Genomic DNA, 18,722 nt, shown 5'->3' with positions numbered 1-18,722 from the left:
TCTGTTTGGCACCTGTGTTACCTTTGTCTCTTCGCTGCCTTCCTGTCCCCATCCTAACTCTTTTCCTTAGTTTTATCTCTCAGTTTTCACTGTTGCTTTTCCTGACAGTAGCATTCTGCCTTTCTCAGATGAACTTAATTTTACGTCTAATTCTTGTGATAAGATTGCCTCTGTAGTCCCTAGAAATAACTTTATACTGTTGCAGCTCCTAACACTACTTTATACTTCTTGAATTGACTAGGCATTTGTAGACCTCCTTATGTGGAACTAAATTGCCTGTAGTTGGTTCTATACTAGGGAACTATCAGAAGGATCTTTCCAGTCATATCCTGTCAGCACAAGGACAGTTATGGATATGTTAACATCAGAGGGGATGCACTGTAGTAATTTATGCAACTTTATCCTATTAACTGACAAGGAGGATTTAAAAAACAAAACAAAACAAAACAAAAAAATGAGGTGAATTTTGGGTGCAATTTAAGTTAACGGCAATACCATGTAACTTTATGAATAAAAATGTCACACATAACGCAATATTTAGCGTTATTTATAACTATATTTAGTGTTATATGTCATGGGGGAGTTTTAGGTTGGATGTTAGGAAGAACTTCTTTCCCAAAAGGGTTGTTAGACATTGGAACGAGCTGCCCAGGGAAGTGGTGGAGTCACCATCCCTGGAAGTCTTCAAAAGACGTTTAGATGTAGAGCTTAGGGATATGGTTTAGTGGGGACTGTTAGCGTTAGGTCAGAGGTTGGACTCGATGATCTTGAGATCTCTTCCAACATAGAAATTCTGTGTCTGTGCCTGTGTATATGACATATGACATTCCCTCAGCGGGGCCGGGCGGGGCCGGGCGGGCGGTAATGGCGGCCACAGGGGCGGCGCGACCGTGAGCCCAGGCACCGCCCCGGGGCCGGGCCGGGCCGGGCTGTGCGGCGGGCTGCCGGTGCCGGTGCCGGTGCCGGTGTCGGTGCCGGTGCCGGTGCCATGCACTCCCTCGCCCAGGAGATCCGGAGCTTCTCCAGGGCCAAGCTGCGGCAGCAGCGCACGCGGGTGACGACGCTGACGGGCAGGCGGCTGGTGGAGACGTGGCGCGGCGCCTGCCTGCAGGTGGCCGAGGAGGAGGAGGCGCTGCCGGGCGGCGGCTTCGTGCGGGACCTGAGCTGCGACCTGCAGGTCGGCGCCGTGCGGCCCTGGCTGCTGCTGGGTGAGTGCGGGGCGAGGGGCGGCCGCCGAGGGGCCTGAGGCGAGCGGCGGCGGCGGCAACGGGCTCGCTGTCTTCGCAGGCTCGCAGGACGCCGCGCACGATCTGGAGACGCTCAGCAAGCACAAGGTAACGGGGGGGGGGGGCTGTTCTCCAGCTGGAAACGCCGAGGTGGCCTCGGGGAACTGCGAGTTACTGGCCCTTGTAAAAAAAACCTCGGGGCTTCGCAAGAGGCTGGGGTGTTCCCCTGGTGACAAGCGAATTCCTCATTGCCCTGTGTGTTTGTGTTTGGGATGCTGAGCAGACTCCTGCCAAGTGCAGGTGTGGGTTACTTGGAGATCCTCCTGCTCCAGCAAACAGCGTGGGGAACTCAGCACAAACATTGGGCTGATGGGTTAGGGCAGGCTTTAAATTTGGGGTATCCTTGGGTGATCTGTGCCTTCCCTTTGCTTTCTGTTTTACCATCCACCTGTGGACTGACATGTCTCTTCTCTGCTGAAAATTCTGCCTTCAGTCTCTGGATTTGGGTGAGCACAGATCTTTTCATTTCCTCTCGTTTGTGATGAGAGGGAAAGGAAAACTCTTCAAGCGCATGGCTTGTAGCAGGAGGTTTAAAGCCCACTGACCAGATTGTCTGACAGCAGGTCTTCCTTGCTGTGGTACTAGATGTTGAGGTGTTAACAGTTATCTGTGACTATTGAGATATTTATGGTCACTTGAAATTTCTTGACATTTCCCCGCAATATGTTGACTGTCACATTCAGTGTACCTAAAAACTTTTTTTTTTTACAAATTGATATTTATTCTTTTCCTGTTGGACAGTGTGTCTGTACTGTAAAACAGAACTTCTGTTCCATCCTGAGTTGTTTAAACTGCAGTGCTGAATCACATGACTCCCACTTGTAAACTGAAATGGATCTTGGATACCCACACAGACATTAAATAAATGAAAGCTAAGTCTTGAAATAGCTTCAGTAGGTATGAAGACTTGAAATACCTCTGTTGCCTGGATGATAATTGACAGCTTGTTTCAGTTAAAGTGAAATTTAGCACAATATACGTACATATATATATATATATATAGTATGTTGTGCTATATTTTAACTCACAGTAAAACTTGTAGAAAAGCACGTCATAGGCGGCATATGTACGTAAAACTGATCAATGCGATTAGACATCTGCAGATTGTAACTTACACAAAGAATTATTTACCATTGTTACTGCTCATTTTGCTTGCTGTCTTTAGAAAATGCCCTTTTTTTCCTATTTTTTTTTCCTTTTTTTTTTTTTTTTAACTTAGGTTACGCATATTCTAAATGTGGCATATGGAGTCCAGAATGCCTTCGTTAATGACTTTATATACAAGACCATTCCTATTCTGGACATCCCAGAAACTGATATCACCTCCTATTTCCCAGAATGTTTTGAGTTTATTGAGAAGGCCAAAAACCAGGTACAGTATATCAATAACTAATGGTATTAGTTATTTATTTCTCTATTTAAAATATAAAGCAGCTTATGTCAAAAATCATGCATCCACATACAGTTATGTACCAAGACTGTCAGGGAATGCGTTAATAGGCTTGGAGCCAACCAATGATTTTAACTGCTGAAAAAAAAAGACATAGCATAGGAAATAGCATGATGGGACTGCATTTGGGGTTGTTTGGCAGCCCTGCATATAACTGAGACTATCCCTGACTCTTACTTGTTATATTTGGGTTTACTGTATAATTTATAACAACCATTGTTTGTTATAAACACAATGATGTGACAACCAGATGTTATTGTACCTTATTTTACTATAGCTACCATATTCATTACTTACATAGCTTGAGATAAAAGAAGATAATCTTGCCCCAGCTTGCTTTGTGTCACACAATGTTCTTTCCTCTCATATATCATTTATAAGCTATGTGATACACATTGTCACTTAATGACCAATTCAAAGTTTCTTGTTACGGTTTCCACTTCATTTCTAAACGAGACTTGCCATTCATAACTGCATGGTGTTGCTTTCTGCTTCTGCTATTTATATTCCAGTTACTATTTTGTAAACTACGTGGTTTTCCTGATTTATTTTACAGAAATATCAGTAGTTTTGCAATGGAAAAGTTACTCAAAAGATCAGGTAGTTAATGGAATAGATGTTCTGCAAGGTCAGTTCATGAAGCATATGATAGCAGTGTGGGGGCAAATCTCCAGATGTTTTTGAATCACTTTATTTGCTTTGTCAAGCTGGTGTTAAAAGTCCTTATGATAAAGTGTATCACGAAGGGCTATTTTGTGTAAGTAATTACAAAGAGATACTACTGTTTCATCTCCTTAAGTGGCAGAGGGAGAGACCCTTCACTGATGAGAAAACATGCTATATAAGAAATTATTACTAAAACATTGTTAACAATAAAGTAGTGTGAGAGCATTTAAATTAGAGAATGTAAATAAAGCATGCACTGTTCAGCAAGTTGCTGACAGCTGGTACTTGTAACAGGATCGAGTCTTCTAAAACTGTTAACTGCTTGAGTCTGTAGACATCACGGTACAAATTCTGATACTGATCAGAGCTCACCTCTTCCTCTAGGCTGCAAATTGGCAGGCGGATTTTCCATGACATGGTGACCTGTGTCAAATCATATGGCTCATATATAATGCAAAATTAGTCAAGAATGATGTGCCAAATTCAACTTCATATAAATAAGCAACAGGGTTTAGCAAGGAAAAATGAATGTGCTCAGTATTATATTTGATTTAATGTGATTGCCTGTGTTTTCAAGTCTACTCTGTGGATATCATTATATATAGTTTTTGGCAATGTATTACAAAGTAGGCATAAATAAAAACTTTAAAGCAATGTGAATGTGGAAAATAAAGCATGAACTCTACAAAGAAAAAAAAAAAAGGATAACTTTCACTGCTTATTTTTTATCTTCAGTGCCACTGTTAAATATTAATCTCAATTATGGTAGGTTTGCCTGGAAAAAAAATCAGTAAAATAATATTTTTCTGAGTAAAATCACTAAAAACCGATTAAATCAGTAAACACTACTCCGGATCTACTGTGGTTAAGCTGCAGTAATTTCTTCATTAGCTGTAGCATAACAGCAATTTTAATGGTTTATTTTTGTAAAGGAGACAGTGGATTATGGGTTGCCAGTGACAATTCCTAAGTGAGGGGAGGTACATGTAGAAGTCTGCCTTCTACTGTGCTACAATCTGTGATTAGGAAACACACCCCTATGAATGTGAGCAAGTGAATGAAGGTTGCAGTTTCCAGCAGGTGATGCGAAGGGGATGTGATTTCCATTGTGAAAAAAGAGTGGGTTTGTGATTCATTTTGCTGGGATATGCAAGCTTAGATTCAGTTCCTAGCTCCGCCATAATCTTATTGTGTTAACTTGAGCAAATCATTCCTTGCCTCTCAGCTTAGCATTTCATCAACAAGGATAATACAACTCATACTCCTTTGTCTTATTTTTTTAAATTGGAAGACTTTTGGAGCAGGAACCATTTTCTGCTCTGTGTGTACATGAATACATCAGGTAATTGGAACTCCCAGCTTTGTGACTTAAATCATAAAGTTCTTGCAGCCCTGTTGGCTACAACATCTTTTTTCTTCCTCTGGGCAACATGTCCATTGAATAATTTGTGCATGTGAAGGACAGACAGAGCAGGCTGTTTATGTCTAGAAGATATTTGCATAGCCTCAAATACGTTTGTTTGTATGGTGTTTTAATATCTTCATTCAGAATATGGAGATGCTCATGATTTTGTTGTTGAAAAGTCGTGTTTGGCAAACAGTTCAGGCCAAGCCTTTGCCAGGCCATAGACTGGCACACAACCATGACAAGGTCACAGAGCCTGGACACTGGAAATGTGTCTGAAGCCACTCTAAATTATCTAGATGTCTTTGTGCTCTGTATTTTGTAATGGAACTTGCAGCATCTTTGTAGAGTCATTCAGGTGTCTTAAAGATTGTGCAAGAAATTTTTAAGTAGGCTAATACTAATTCTGTATGTAATACAGGCTAAGCCTGATTTTAACCACCAGGAGAAACATTTGTGAATTGACAAGAAGCTCAGTAGCACTGGATTTTGCACCTTAGTCCCCAGGCAAGGGGCCATAGTTGAAGCAGCTGTACCAACCACTACAATTGTATCAGCAGTGCGATGGTGAGGTAGAGATTTGTTGCAAATCACACGATATCTTTTCTGATTTCTCTATTCCTATGCATGATCCTGCTTACCCAGAATCTTCACTGAAGAACTCCAGAGTATGCAAGAAGCATGTGACTGAAACTACAGGATGTTCTAATATCTGCCTCTGTGCCTAGCTGTTTGCTGCCTTTCTGTATTTTTAACCTGGTAACAAGATAAAGTTCCTTTCCATATTGCAAATAAAATAAATTTTAAAATTAGCACCCAAGTAGATCAAGGATCCCAGATATCTGTGATTTGGTTTTTATGTAAGGGGGCAGTTGGAAGGTATTGGGGAAAGGGACACAGGAATGTTTTTCAGTTCTGAAACATTAGTTAAATCTGAAATATTTGGTAATTATAAAGTAGCCTTGATTACAAAAATACTCAGTTTTGGGCTCATATATCTGTTTTTGGAGTTATTTGTGTGTATATATTTGCTTTGAGCTCAGCAAGGAACTTTTAATAAATTTGAGTAGACTGTAGATAAAGTTCCTTTGCTACAATGTTTCTTGTTTTTATCTACTCAACAAATATCCCAATTAATGTTTCATTTGTTTCTTGAAGGATGGTGTGGTGCTGGTCCACTGTAATGCAGGAGTCTCTCGTGCAGCAGCAATAGTCATCGGTTTTCTGATGAATTCAGAAAGACTGAATTTTGCTAGTGCCTATTCCTTGGTGAAAAATGCAAGGCCGGCTGTTTGTCCAAATCCTGGCTTCATGGAGCAGCTTCACAAGTACGAAGAACAGAATATAAAGGCAAATGGAAGCATAGACGATCACGACTGATCAAAAGGGCAAAGTGAAACAATCTGTTCTGACTATACAGTACCAGATGCTGGTTGTACTTTAATCTCTCGTTTTGCAGTCCCCTTTCACAGGTGCATTTTGAAGTCTTTATTTTTATTTATTTATTTTTTTTCTCCCCGGTGTTCACCATTCTGTCCCCATTTTTCATCATCTAGTCTAAAGGCCATATGGTACTACACTGATTTGAGAGATGATCTAACCCAAGAGCAAGCTCTTCCTAGAGCAAGGATAAAAGATAATTTTTCTTTGCAATAGTAGAATAAAGAGACTTTTTTTTTTAACTGAACCATCTGAGAATGCAGGCAGTAGAGAATGGAAATAAAATCTTCACTGAGATAATAAAGTTGCCCTATCTGCTTTAATGCTAAACCAAATCTTTATCCATCCTAGCTGATTGTAAAATCTAGATAACAAGATGTTCATATAATAAATTACCTTCCTATTGGATCTTAAATTGGTAGTGCAACTAAAAAGGAATTTATTACTTTTTGTGGGCTAGCCAGCCATTAAATATTTTTAGAAATCAAAACAGATGGTCTTTTGATGGAAGCAAAAAGGTGTAGGATGCTTTAATGCTTCATTTCTTTCTACTATTTCCCATCGAGCAGTGACTTGAAGTGCACTAATATGATACTTGTGAAGCGGTGGGAACCAAGCTATCATTTTTTTTTTTGGTAGTTACTTCAGCGGAGATATGAAGAACATTTTTATCTCCCTGATGCTGCCTCGTCTTTGCATTCATTCCTCCACTCCTGTCCCCTCACTCTCTTGCACATCATAGGTAAGGAACAGACACCATAGGATAGACAGCACTGCTTTATTTTTCTTCATACCATCCTGACAGTTCTGAGGCTGGGAAAAGTGTCTTAAGTTGATATGTATGGAAAACAAAACAAAACACAAAACACCACCACAGAATCTGTTTAAAAAAAAAAAAAAATGTTATTAACAGCTGTATTTTTGCTCTAAGCGGTTGGATATGTTGGTACGCAATAAAACGAGAAGAAAAAAACACTGCGTGTGGCTTCTCTGTCACCGTCCCTCAGGCGGGAGGCGGGCCCGGCACAAGATGGCGGCGGGAAGTGACGGCGGGAGGAAGGGCCGGCCCGTTTGAAAGCGCTGCCGCCGCCGGCCCTTTCCCGCCGCCTCCGCCATGGAGCCGCCGCCCGCAGGTGAGCCGCGGGGCTGTCCGCGACCCTCTTGGCTCCTTCTCCTTCTCCCCCCGTCCGCAGGGAGCCCCCGGGGGGCCGCGAGCCCGGCCGCGGCGGCTGGGCTGAGGGGAAGCGGCGAGGGGGGCGCGGTGGGCCCGGGCCAGGCGGCGTGGGAGGCCGGGCTGGTCAGGGTTCCCCCCGTGTAGCAAACACCCCTAACGCGAGGCGCCCCCACGGCGATATTTGTTAGGAACAGGGGCTCGGCGCGGCGTTTCTTGCTGTTTTTAAAAAGGAAAGGCCGAGATAACTTATGTTCCAAGCAGGCGAAGTTGCAGCGTCTGACTCGCGATATATTCTTCTGTTTTAAATCGACCCGCTGCCGAAGCAGCGCGGTGGCGCGGGGCGTTTGAGGCGCCGGGTGTTTCTGACCCTCGTTTGCGTTGCAGCAGGAGCGGAGCCGATGGCTCTGGGCTCCCCCACGTCGCCCAAGCCAGGAGCCAGCGCGCAGTTCCTGCCCGGGTTCCTGATGGGCGACCTGCCGGCGCCGGTGACCCCGCAGCCCCGCGCCCTGAGCGGCCCTGCTGTCGGCGTGATGGAAATGAGATCTCCCCTGCTTGCAGGTCAGCACTCAGGACATGCCGAGAGTTCATCCCGAAAGAAAAAAACGTGGTTCATCTTATTGCTCAGCGTGGCTGCTGCAGGCTTTATAATCTGCTTAACGCTGAGTTCATGCACGTTCAATGAAGTTTGTCAAAGTAGACTTAATCTTAATAAATGCTTTAAACATAGCAGCTTTGGTACCAGAAACAGTTGCTTTTACAGGGAAGGTAACATGAGCCTTGCCTAACATAAAATCACTTTCTATATCTCTTTACACATTGACTGTATGTAGAGCTATCAGTGTTTTCTTTGCTTGCAGCAGAGAGATGTGTTTGCGAACTTCTGGAGGCAGCTGGTTTATTTACAGTGAATTCTAGAAAGCCTTTATTTGTTTTTCAGACTTACAAAACTGGAAAGAGAAAAATTAAGATATACTCCTTAATTAGTGTATAGTTTAATTTTACGGGTTGGAGTAGTGACATTTCCCAGCAGTAGATGCAGAAGATTTTTTTTTTTTTTTTTTTTTTAACCTGTGCTTCAGGAATGATGACATTACATGCCAGTTTCATAGAAGAATGAAGCAATAGTTGTACCTCCTTTCTTTTTCGTATCATGGATGGTCTTGGCTTTAGTAATGAATTATTTGGCCTAATATAGATACAAGGTGGCATTTGTGTGGTATCTGTTTTGGAAGAAAGTAAATGTGAAAGTACTCCAAGATAATCTTTCTCTTTTAGTTTCATGGTGGGAGTGGTTGTCTGTTGTTTTCCTGCTGTTTGTTTTTTTTTTTTCTCCTTAAATACAAGCTTCTTAGGAAACTTTGGCATATGATTATTTCACGTGAATTTGGCCTAATAATTTTTTAAAGGGATTATTACAGCCACAGAGTTTCAGTTACAGAAAAGAAGAAATGAATAAGACACTAACCAAAATGAGTGGTTAAGTACATGCTTTGAACTTAGGCCTTGAGGGTGGAGTACTTTATTAATGCAGTGTAGCAGCTCTTGAGTGTATTACACTGTTGAGAGGGTATTGAAGCTCAGAGTTAAGGATTGAAAAGTACTTCTGAAAAGCTTAAGTGACACGTTTTTTTCCGTAAGTAAAAGCTGTTTGTTCAAACCACTTTTTCTGCAGTAAAGCCACACAAAGTATTCAAAGGTGTATATAAAAATATTTCAATCAGTGAAAAAAGGGAGATCAGTTTATTTCATCCTGTCCAAGTGCAAAGTAGTTCTTGTTTTCAAGAGCTTACGCTTTTCTTTCTAATGAAGTTTCATATTAAATAAAGGAGTTTGGACAGCGGGGTTGTGATGGCATGTGCGATGTTTGTGCGCTTCTTTGTATGATTCTTTAGCATGTAGTATGCCCCTGAAGTCTTAAACATGGTTTTTGCTACAAGACATTAGTCTTTGAAACAGTGAAGCTCTATCTCTAATCTGCCTCAAAATAGAAAAATACCAGCAGTTCCGAGCATGGCTACAAAGAGCAAGTGCGTGTAAGTAGTGAATGTATCGAGTTTAATCAGGTGTATTTGGTATCCAGAGATCTGCAAGTTTTAAATGCTATTTCTGTAAAGAGACCTCATGGTAAATAGGAGGTATTCTTGCACAGAACATTCAAACCTGAACAGTTTGGTCAGCTGGTCTTAACCCCTAGTGAAAGAATCAAGTCTGTCATGACTAAATTTCTGTTGAACTTCCAAGAGCAATTAGCCCTAGACTGAAATTACAAGTTTTCTCATGTTTTTCATTTTATCCTTTTAATTGCAGGTGGCTCTCCCCCACAGCCAGTAGTCCCCACGCACAAAGACAAAAGTGGTGCTCCACCAGTTAGAAGCATATATGATGACTTATCTAGTCCTGGGCTTGGATCGACACCGCTAACCTCAAGAAGACCAGTAAGTGTTTTAAGTACTGCCTTTTCCTTAGCAGATGTGAGATAGCTCCATGATTGCATCTCTCAGGGTACAGAGGAACAGGCACACAAAATAACTCAATTAAGTAACAGCATGATCTGAAGACTCACCAGACACTTCACTACAATGGTTTATATAACTGAGAATTTAGAGAAGTGAAGTAATAAGCTATCTCCTGTCGTTAAGGTTTTTTGATAGACTGCAGAGAAAGAAAAACAGGAATCGTTCTTCTGTTGTGCTTTGTATGTGACAAATGCGAACTTGTTACAGCTTTTCACCTTCCTGTTAATTTATTAAGCTGCTGATTGCCAGAAAGGTCCAAATATGTGTTCTTTTCCTTTTAGTAGGCAACAGAGGCAATGCTACCGAGGTAGAAGGAAATTTATGTTGAGTAAAATATCTGATCAAGATTTGGGTGAGGCGGTGGGATTAACTTTAAAAAAGCAGCAGTAAAAATTCTAGAAGGTTATGCTAATAATAAGTTCCTCTGCTTACCTCAACTGAGCAGTCAAGCGTTAGTGGGTTAGCGTCAGTGAACATGCATCTGTTGATGCAGGGAGAAGGCCTTTCACTGATTGAGTAGACATTTCATTGAATTTTGCCTTCTGAAAGGTTTATTCTGAATGTTTTCCAAAGAGGGAAAGAGTCCTTTACTGTGTTAAAGGACTAGATAACTTCAAAAAAAATAATGAGAATGCACGCGGCTGGGCTCACAGTTCATTTGAACTTCTTTTTAAGATATGCCATGATTGCAGATAAAAAATATGCTAAAATTGTTTCAGATATTGAAATTCTTTTTTTTTTTTTTTTTAAACAAACAAAAGAACAGCATACCAAACTACTAGCAATTAGAACTTGACACTAAATAATTTAGAGGGAAAGTAGTGATGACCATAATTGTTTTGAGCTGTTTAGAAGGTGAAAAACAGATGTTGGTGGTTTATGATACTGGCATCCTTTCCATCAGGATGCACTTAGTGTGAATTGCTGGCTGATAGCAGTGGTGAAATGCCCATTTTGGGAAAGATGAAGTAGAAGATTTCTGAGTATTGATACCAAAAGTTACCAAGCTTCACAAAGTACATGTGATTGGTGTTAGGTGAAGGGTTTGTTACCCAAATTTTCCAATGCTTAGAGCTTGACCTAAATTTAAGTAAGCCTTTTTTTCTCATATAACAGCAGTGCTTTCTTGTTAGATAAAATACTCTAGATGCTTTCAATCCTGTTGCTTGCCTTATGTGGAGTAGTTTGGTCTGCATTCCTGTACACCCTAATACTTAACTCTTGATAAGAGGCTTAAATTTAACTGTATATTTTAAGGCTTACTAATCAGTTGGAAACTCCAGAATGTAATAGTCGAGGCCTACTGGGTGCTGGAATGTAAAAGGTGTCAAATAGCTTCTTTAGGAACCTTGTGTTAAATGTAATGTCTGCTATTACTCATAAGTTACTCCTAACTTGAGGCAGGCTCAGTATTCCCGCCTGACGCTTAGGTTGCCTTAAGAAGATCTCTTCTGATCTGAAAAGTGTACCAGTAAGAATGATTTGTTACCTTCTGTGTTTTTAATGCAGGCCAGCTTTTCCCTAACACAGAGCCCGCTGGTTGGAAATATGCCATCAACCCCTGGAACAGGTAGATGTTCTGTTAAAATTGGCAATTTACGTTCTTAATTCATTCCTTAGTAGGCAAAAATCATTGATGTCCAAACTACACCAACTCCTTGCTAAGTTGCAAAGGACCTGCATCTGTTCTTTTAACTAGCTTTTCAGATTGTGTGTGGGTAGGAAATACTTTTCCATTCAGGCTGGCTGACTTTCAGTCAACTTTACTTACTCCTTATATAGAATCTTCCCGAAGTGAGCACAGACGTGTTTATACTTGAGTTAAACTGCAGAGATTGATGACTGGCCTTCCATCTTCATATTTTCTGTATGAACCCATAGGTTCTTGCTAAACTGAACTCTGGGTGCACTGTTCTTATTTGATACCTGTGTTCATCTGCTGCTGTTTAGGGGTTAAGGAGGAAGCTAGGGAACTAGCCACAAAACTTAGTAGTATCTTGTCAGTTATGAAGTTTGGATTAACTTACTGTCTGTCTGCAAATAAACCTCTACCAAACCTCTTCCGTGTACAAGTGAAACGCTTAATACTGAATTTAATTCTTTTAGTAGAGGCTTTTAAGCTGTCTTGCAAAAATAATTTGCTAAACAGCACCGTTTCAATTTAACAGCTTCAAGTGTGTTCAGTCCTGCAAGTATTGGACAGCCCAGGAAGACTACTCTATCTCCTGCTCAGCTAGATCCTTTTTATACTCAGGGTGATTCCCTAACTTCAGAAGATCAACTTGATGACACATGGGTAACTGTATTTGGGTAAGTTAATGCCTCAAATATTAGGAGCATCATGGGCGAAGTCTTGGCAATGTGGCAATGTATGGAAACAAGCAGTGCTTGGATGTCGTTGCTATCTGGCATTCCTGGGTTATGCAGGAAATACAGCTGTGGTTAAAGCCAGCAGTTGTACATATGTTAACTTAAACTGCATTATTATTATTTTCAGTTGAAAAGGCACCATTCTACAATTTTGTGTGGCAAAGTAAAATTGCCTAGAAGATAGCATTACATAAGTTATTGCTTCTAAAACAGTATTAACATATTGGTCTGTTCTGGATTTCTTAAAGCCCTTCACAGAGTTGCATTTTAGCACCAAAAATCCTGAACAACTCGTAATTTTGGAGAATTTTTCCTGTCTTTCAGGTTTCCTCAAGCATCTGCTTCATACATTCTTCTACAGTTTGCTCAATATGGAAACATACTAAAGCACGTGGTAGGTCTTCCGAAACTTATTTCTGGAATCACTGTCTCATTGTTTAAAAAGACTAAATTTCACAATTTTTTTCATTTAATCGCATGTAGATGTCCAACACAGGAAATTGGATGCATATTCGATATCAGTCTAAGCTTCAAGCCCGAAAAGCCTTAAGCAAAGATGGAAGAATTTTTGGTGAATCTATCATGATTGGTGTCAAACCTTGTATAGATAAAGTAAGTTAACTACTGCTCTCATTTAAATGTAAGGCACTCAGCTTTTGGAGTTCCTCTTTATTTCCTCCACTCCCTTTATTTTATTTTTTTTTGTTTGAATAACAAAGCAGCATGTAGTTGTTACATAGTCTATTATACCTTACGTGAATTTTTCTTACTTAGTCAACAAAATGACCTGCTGAGAAAGATCGTTATGGGAAATCTGTGATGGATGGAAGCTATAATACATGGAGTTGTGTTGCTGTGTAAGATAAAGTGAAACCATAACATAGAGACAAGTGAGGGACTGCGGTAGATGTGTGAGGGTGGATTAAGACTGCTATTGCTCCCAGTTGTCGCCTGAATCTTCTGACTCCTATTTATGTGACTACTTGCCTGATGCTGACTCTTTAGTTTATCTTACTACATTAGGCAGAAAACTTGTGAGCAACACGGTTCTAATCCTATTTTTCTTTTGTCTAGTCTAAGGATAAGTGATGCAAAGAATTAACGTAAGTTTTCAGTTGTAAACCTTCTGAGAAGAAAGTCCTAGAAATTGAGCTTGAAATTACTTGATCTCTTATCAGATTGAAGCATTCCTTACATTGATTAAAATTCAGAGACAAACATAGTTCAATGCCCCTTTCTTCCATGGGCTTCTAATGGTAGGGGTTTGGTTCTCTCTCCTTATTTAATATTTTGCTTTCCAGTTTGTATCACTGACTGTATTTCCTATAAACTGAAACTCTACACGTGATGATTTGGGACATTTGTCAGATATCTGATCTCTTCCTTGTTTTTGAATTCTTATTGCTTCTTGTGTATGGTGTCTGCTTTAAAATACAAACAATCTGTACTGTGGAGGCAAGAGAATTCTGAGGACTAAGCCATTGAGGGCTTGACATTAGCCTGTAAGACTTCTCCTTGCAATTTGTAAGAAATGACTGAGTCGCAAATGGGATTGCAATTAAAGTTTACAATTTATTAAATGAATAGAGGCAAGCAAACAGCACTGGGTGCGCTAGGAGTCTCTGCTCCACCAAATGGATGCAAGTTATATCAGGCAGCTGGTTCTTATGCTCCTAGGCTAATACAGATTCATTACTACTTCTAAAAAAGGTAGGGTTATTATAATTAGTTCCCAGAATCCAAATCCTCCCACTGGAGCATGCATATCAGTCTCCAGTGGTCCCTCTGGGGGTCTCTCTTGCTGAAGGCTCATAGTCTTCCTCCCAAGCTTTGTCCTTGTCCTTCTCCTTTATCCATGTTGGCTGGATGTCAGAGACTTGCGCAGCGTCCCCTGCAAGCTTTGTCTTTTAGTCGTCCTTTAGCTTTCCCCTTCTCCTTAATCTCTTGGCCAGATATCAGAGACTTGCGTAGTGTCCCATGCAATAGTCATAGTAGTTAGCAGTTATTCTGAAACCCCTTTGTTTTCTTATCCCCTAGCCCTGGACCTCAATGTTAACCCTTCAAATCCCCTATTGACACAAATTGCTGGACCATTCCTGTGCACGATACAAGAACTAGATACGTTAACCACTCTGTTTTTCTTAGACTTGTGGTAATACAAGGGTATGTAAGACAGAAGCTCACATTTCCAATATCATGTGGCCCTAGCATTGTTCCATATTGACATGAATCAGATGAACACATTTCACAATCCCCTATCTCCTTTTTCATGGTATTGATTCGTGTTTTCCTTTACAATCGAGTCAATACTTGCCAAATTGATATCAATTTTGGATCTTCATTTGTTTTTATTATCATCAGGGAATGGGTTTTCTTTTTCCCTGGTTCTGGGTCAACAGGTACTGCAGATATTTGCATTCCTTGTATAACTGAGTGTATTAATCTGGTAATACAAGGTATTAAACATAGAATTATTAACAATCCTCCACATATCCCCAATACAACCATCCTTATTTTAGCAAGCTAATCACCGCCCATAAAGCCCCCTCCCACAGTCCTCCTACATCGATTCCATTCCAAGTTTGAACTGGGACATGTGTAATTTTCTACATTTCTTTTACAAGTTCATTTACAGCTTTTCCTTCTGTTGTGGTTTAACCCAGCTGGCAGCTAAACACCACACAGCTGTTTGCTCACCCTCCCCCCTCTCTGGGATGGGGGAGAGAAACAGGAAAGTGAAGCCCGTGAGTTGAGATAAAGACAAGAAAATAATAATAACAATAATAATAACAACAATAATGATGACAATAGTACTACTAATAATAATGTGTACAAACAAGTGATGCACAATGCAATTGCTCACCACCCACTGACCAATGCCCAGCCTAACCCCGAGCAGTCCAGCCGTCCTTCCCCCGCTAGCCACCCCTATATATTGTTTAGCATGACGTCAGATGGTGTGGATTACTCCCTTTGGCCAGTTTGGGTCAGTTGTCCTGGGTCTGTCCCCTCTCAGCTCTTGCTGCACCCCCAGCCTGCCCACTGGCAGGACAGAGCAAGAAGCTGAGATGTCCTTGGCTTGGTGTAAGCACTGCTCTGCAACAGCCAAAACATCAGCGTGTTATCAGCGCTCTTCTCATCCTAAGCCAAAACATAGCACCCTACCAGCTACTAGCAAGAACCACCTTCATCATCAATCTCTAAACAGCAATTACTAAGGTTAAATTTTCCACAGACTCCTTTTTGTGCTAGTAAATAATCCAAAGCTAAGCGATTTTGATACAAAGCAGTTCTCATCTTGGTATTTTGTTTTGCAGTTAATCCAAGTGCATCTCTGGTTTTATTTACAGCTATTTCTACTATAGCTTGTAACCTAATTATTCTATTAAGCATATATATTGGGGTCCTATAGCCCCAGGATCAGTCTTCTGCCCACATAGCTGGATCATAATAGGCAAACGCCTTCAATTGGGTTGGGCCCGCTTTCAGGGTTGATTTGGGCTTGTGTTGCAGTTCAGCCTGTTGGGGTGATCCAGCTCCTGGAAAACGAATCACAATTTTATATGGGTTTAAAAAAAGTTTCTTATGTTATTTTCTCGGGACAACCTGACCTTAGTGCGGGAGAAGTCCGGTTGAGGCCCTCTCACTCAGCAGTCAGTACCCATAGGGGTTACCTCCCTCGGTAGACCATACACACCGCAGTGGAGGGTCCTGCCCCAGTCTTGCCTTCTCCCTTTGCTCCCTTCAGGCTTGTCCCCTTTATCTGGTGCCCTTAATTCATGCAGAGCCTCGTTGCCAGAATATTAGTCCCTCTATAGCCTTAGTTTCAGATGAAAGGGAGGAAATGAGATGAACACATTTCACAAATTGAAAAGTAAATAAGATGGATTTTATATCAGCATGGGCTTCTGATTTAAAAGTAGATGTAAGCATGAGGGGAACACATGGAAATGAGTGAGCAATCAGCAGCCACCTACATTAGATGCTAATCCTACCCAGTATTTTTGGAAAGCTTTCCTCTGCCACACGTGTTTCTGGATTTCTACTTTCCTTAGGCTGGTTGAATGCTGTGTGTGGATGCTCCACTGAGTCTGAATCCAGTAAGTCACATCTCTCCTGACTGGTTGTCATTTTCCCGTCTTGTGTTCTCTGGATCCTTCTTGGAATGCATAGCTTACATCAAGTGGCTTGTTATGTCTTCCATTTCATGTGCATTCCCTTCTAAATGCACATAAATAAGCTTAGAAAAGGAGCCTGAAGACTCTATTTTGTAGTGTTTGCTAAAGGGAGTAAATGAAGCTTCTTGCTAAACTGAATCTGACCCAGAAGGTGCAAGTTCATAAAGACTTGGAGGCTCTCCTAAACAGAACAGATAAAATATTTTAGACATATCTAGGAGGAGGATGTTATGCTACTTGTGTTCAAATGGGCCTGAAAAAGATGAGGCTTGTTGCAAGTTTTACAGTATTCTATCTATGATTTCAAACTTGGCTGATGTTTAGTACATGCAGCCAACAGATTATGAGCTTTGCTTTGCGGTGGTACATAATGCAAAATACACACAACTGCGGTGAGAAAAATGCTTGGAGTTGTGTGTAAGCACCTTGTGTGCTCTCTACTGACAGGCACTTTAAGTGTACTCATTGCTTTCTATGGCATACGAATGCTTCTATCAACTCTAGATAGATTTACAAATGCTGCTTTTAAATATTCACTTATATTGCGTTAACCTTCTTTCTAGACTGTGATGGAAAACTTTGAAAGAAGCTCTACATCTTCAGTGTCTTCAGTTTTCACTCCACCTACAAAATCTGTAGGCACACCAGTACAACCTGCAAGTACTACAAGAATTTCTACAATGAGACCTCTTGCAACAGCATATAAAGCTTCCACTAGTGACTACCAGGTATTTTAAGAGAAACAGAAATGTTTGTTTTTTCTGTTGTGTGTGAGGCTTGACACACTTTAATGGGACCTCGGGCCTTTTTCTTGTCAGTTCTTACAGTGACTGGGTAAAGATGTGACACAGGTACAAACTTAGTCAGTTTGGCCTAGAAAATCATTAAAAAAAAAACCACCACAAATCTACACTTTTCCAGAGATTGATAACTATTGAAACTTAGGTGTTTGTCAATATATAGTAACATTTAAATTACAAAAAAAAAGTTAGTGTAAAAAGAATTAACTATACCTGAACTGATTTTTTTTTCTCTTACTGTTTTTCCCTGTTTTCTAGGTGGTTTCTGACAGACAGACGCCTAGGAAAGATGAAAGTATTGTATCTAAAGCAATGGAATATATGTTTGGCTGGTAATATACAAGAGGAAGTAACATACTGAGTTGGTCAGGGTTTGAAATATGCTACTGTCATCAGTGGTTAGTTGTATAACTACTGGTGTCAGTATTTTAATTTGCATCTCACCTGTTATGCCTTCAACGAATTCAGCAGACATGTAGCTTGCACTTTAAATGATGGCAATGTACACATGGTTTTAAAAACTGAATCCGTGTAAATAAGTGCTTGTTTCCTGTTTGTGCTCTGAATGCATGATTGTAAAAATATAAGCACTGACTTTTCCTCTGTGATGACTTTCTGTGAATTACTTCCCAGTAAAGATGATGGCATACTTGCAGGAAGAATGCTATTTACAGCTGGCTCCCCGGGACAGAGGCGGTTTTTAGTACATGTGATTTTAATTCTTTTTTAGTCTGTATTCATTGTTGTTTTACAATTATCTGACATCTTGTTCTAGATGTCACAGCAACCTTTTAATTGTTTTATTAATAAAGCTAAGTAAAGTTACGTTTTCTTAGGCTCTTTTTAGAGAAGTATGAGTTCTAGTTCTATTAGGAAATACTGTTTGCATTACTCTTAATAGTATGATGCTGCTTAATCTTTATAGAAGTGTCTACCAGCCAAGCAGATGCTGCTGACTTATTGAAGTACCACCTGTGTTAAAACTAGTTAGGGTTTCAGTATTTTTACTTACTTGTGAGAATCCTTAACCTACATATTCCTATGTAAGTTATCTCCATGGGTATCTCATTGTGGTATGCACTTCATAAGTGAACACGTTGTAGCACCTTCTACACTGTAAAATGTTGAGCTGAAATAACTGAATAGAAAAATGTAGTATGTCAGTGACCAGAGCTGCGTTCATTTCAGGACTCTAATTCCTTCTAAAGTATTGTCTGAATGATGAATTTTGTTTTTACAATTGAACACTTCCCCTTCCTCTCCTCCCCCCAACAAGTGTTTTCTTGGAGTTGAGCCACTTGAGAAATCACGTTCATTGTGTGAACTCATAGTCTTTGAGATGGCTGGGAAAATAATATTTTTTCTCCAATACTTGGTAAACTACATGCAGCTATTTCTGTTTTATGTTTTTTTTTTTTTGGTTTTTTTTTTTTTTTG

The 18,722-nt window shown here is 40.4% G+C and overlaps 2 protein-coding genes across 3 annotated transcripts; both read left to right on the top strand.

Moving 5' to 3' along the window:
- The first annotated feature begins 917 nt into the window (after positions 1-917).
- Positions 918-7,210, top strand: DUSP19 (dual specificity phosphatase 19). The gene is made up of 4 exons (XM_084288796.1): positions 918-1,208; positions 1,288-1,334; positions 2,506-2,658; positions 5,966-7,210. The coding sequence occupies exons 1-4, from the start codon at positions 989-991 to the stop codon at positions 6,185-6,187; spliced, it is 642 nt and encodes a 213-aa protein (XP_084144922.1). The 5' UTR covers positions 918-988; the 3' UTR covers positions 6,188-7,210.
- Positions 7,211-7,281: 71 nt separating this feature from the next.
- NUP35 (nucleoporin 35) lies at positions 7,282-17,890 on the top strand. Of its 2 annotated transcripts, none has more exons than XM_084288637.1 (9): positions 7,282-7,380; positions 7,806-7,979; positions 9,729-9,856; positions 11,447-11,507; positions 12,106-12,247; positions 12,632-12,701; positions 12,791-12,919; positions 17,049-17,213; positions 17,544-17,890. In XM_084288637.1, the coding sequence occupies exons 1-9, from the start codon at positions 7,362-7,364 to the stop codon at positions 17,619-17,621; spliced, it is 966 nt and encodes a 321-aa protein (XP_084144763.1). In that variant the 5' UTR covers positions 7,282-7,361; the 3' UTR covers positions 17,622-17,890. The 2 variants fall into 2 exon arrangements, with proteins under 2 accessions (XP_084144763.1, XP_084144764.1); XM_084288638.1 differs by having other exon boundaries at positions 7,291-7,380; positions 7,809-7,979.
- Positions 17,891-18,722: the final 832 nt, after the last annotated feature.

The sequence above is a fragment of the Netta rufina genome, assembly GCF_964035555.1.
Source record: "Netta rufina genome assembly, chromosome: 6".
NCBI lineage: Eukaryota > Metazoa > Chordata > Aves > Anseriformes > Anatidae > Netta > Netta rufina.
Note: the sequence above shows the minus strand (reverse complement) of the source record. Positions and strands in the feature narration are given on the sequence as shown.

Excerpts from the sequence above, each read along its gene's own strand:
- NUP35 (XM_084288637.1), top strand. Across the intron at positions 11,508-12,105 it reads GCCATCAACCCCTGGAACAG|CTTCAAGTGTGTTCAGTCCT; the intron begins GTAGATGTTCTG and ends TCAATTTAACAG. Across the intron at positions 12,920-17,048 it reads TCAAACCTTGTATAGATAAA|ACTGTGATGGAAAACTTTGA; the intron begins GTAAGTTAACTA and ends CCTTCTTTCTAG.
- DUSP19 (XM_084288796.1), top strand. The coding sequence starts at position 989 with ATGCACTCCCTCGCCCAGGAGATCCGGAGCTTCTCCAGGGCCAAGCTG. Across the intron at positions 1,209-1,287 it reads GCGGCCCTGGCTGCTGCTGG|GCTCGCAGGACGCCGCGCAC; the intron begins GTGAGTGCGGGG and ends CTGTCTTCGCAG. Across the intron at positions 2,659-5,965 it reads TTGAGAAGGCCAAAAACCAG|GATGGTGTGGTGCTGGTCCA; the intron begins GTACAGTATATC and ends TGTTTCTTGAAG.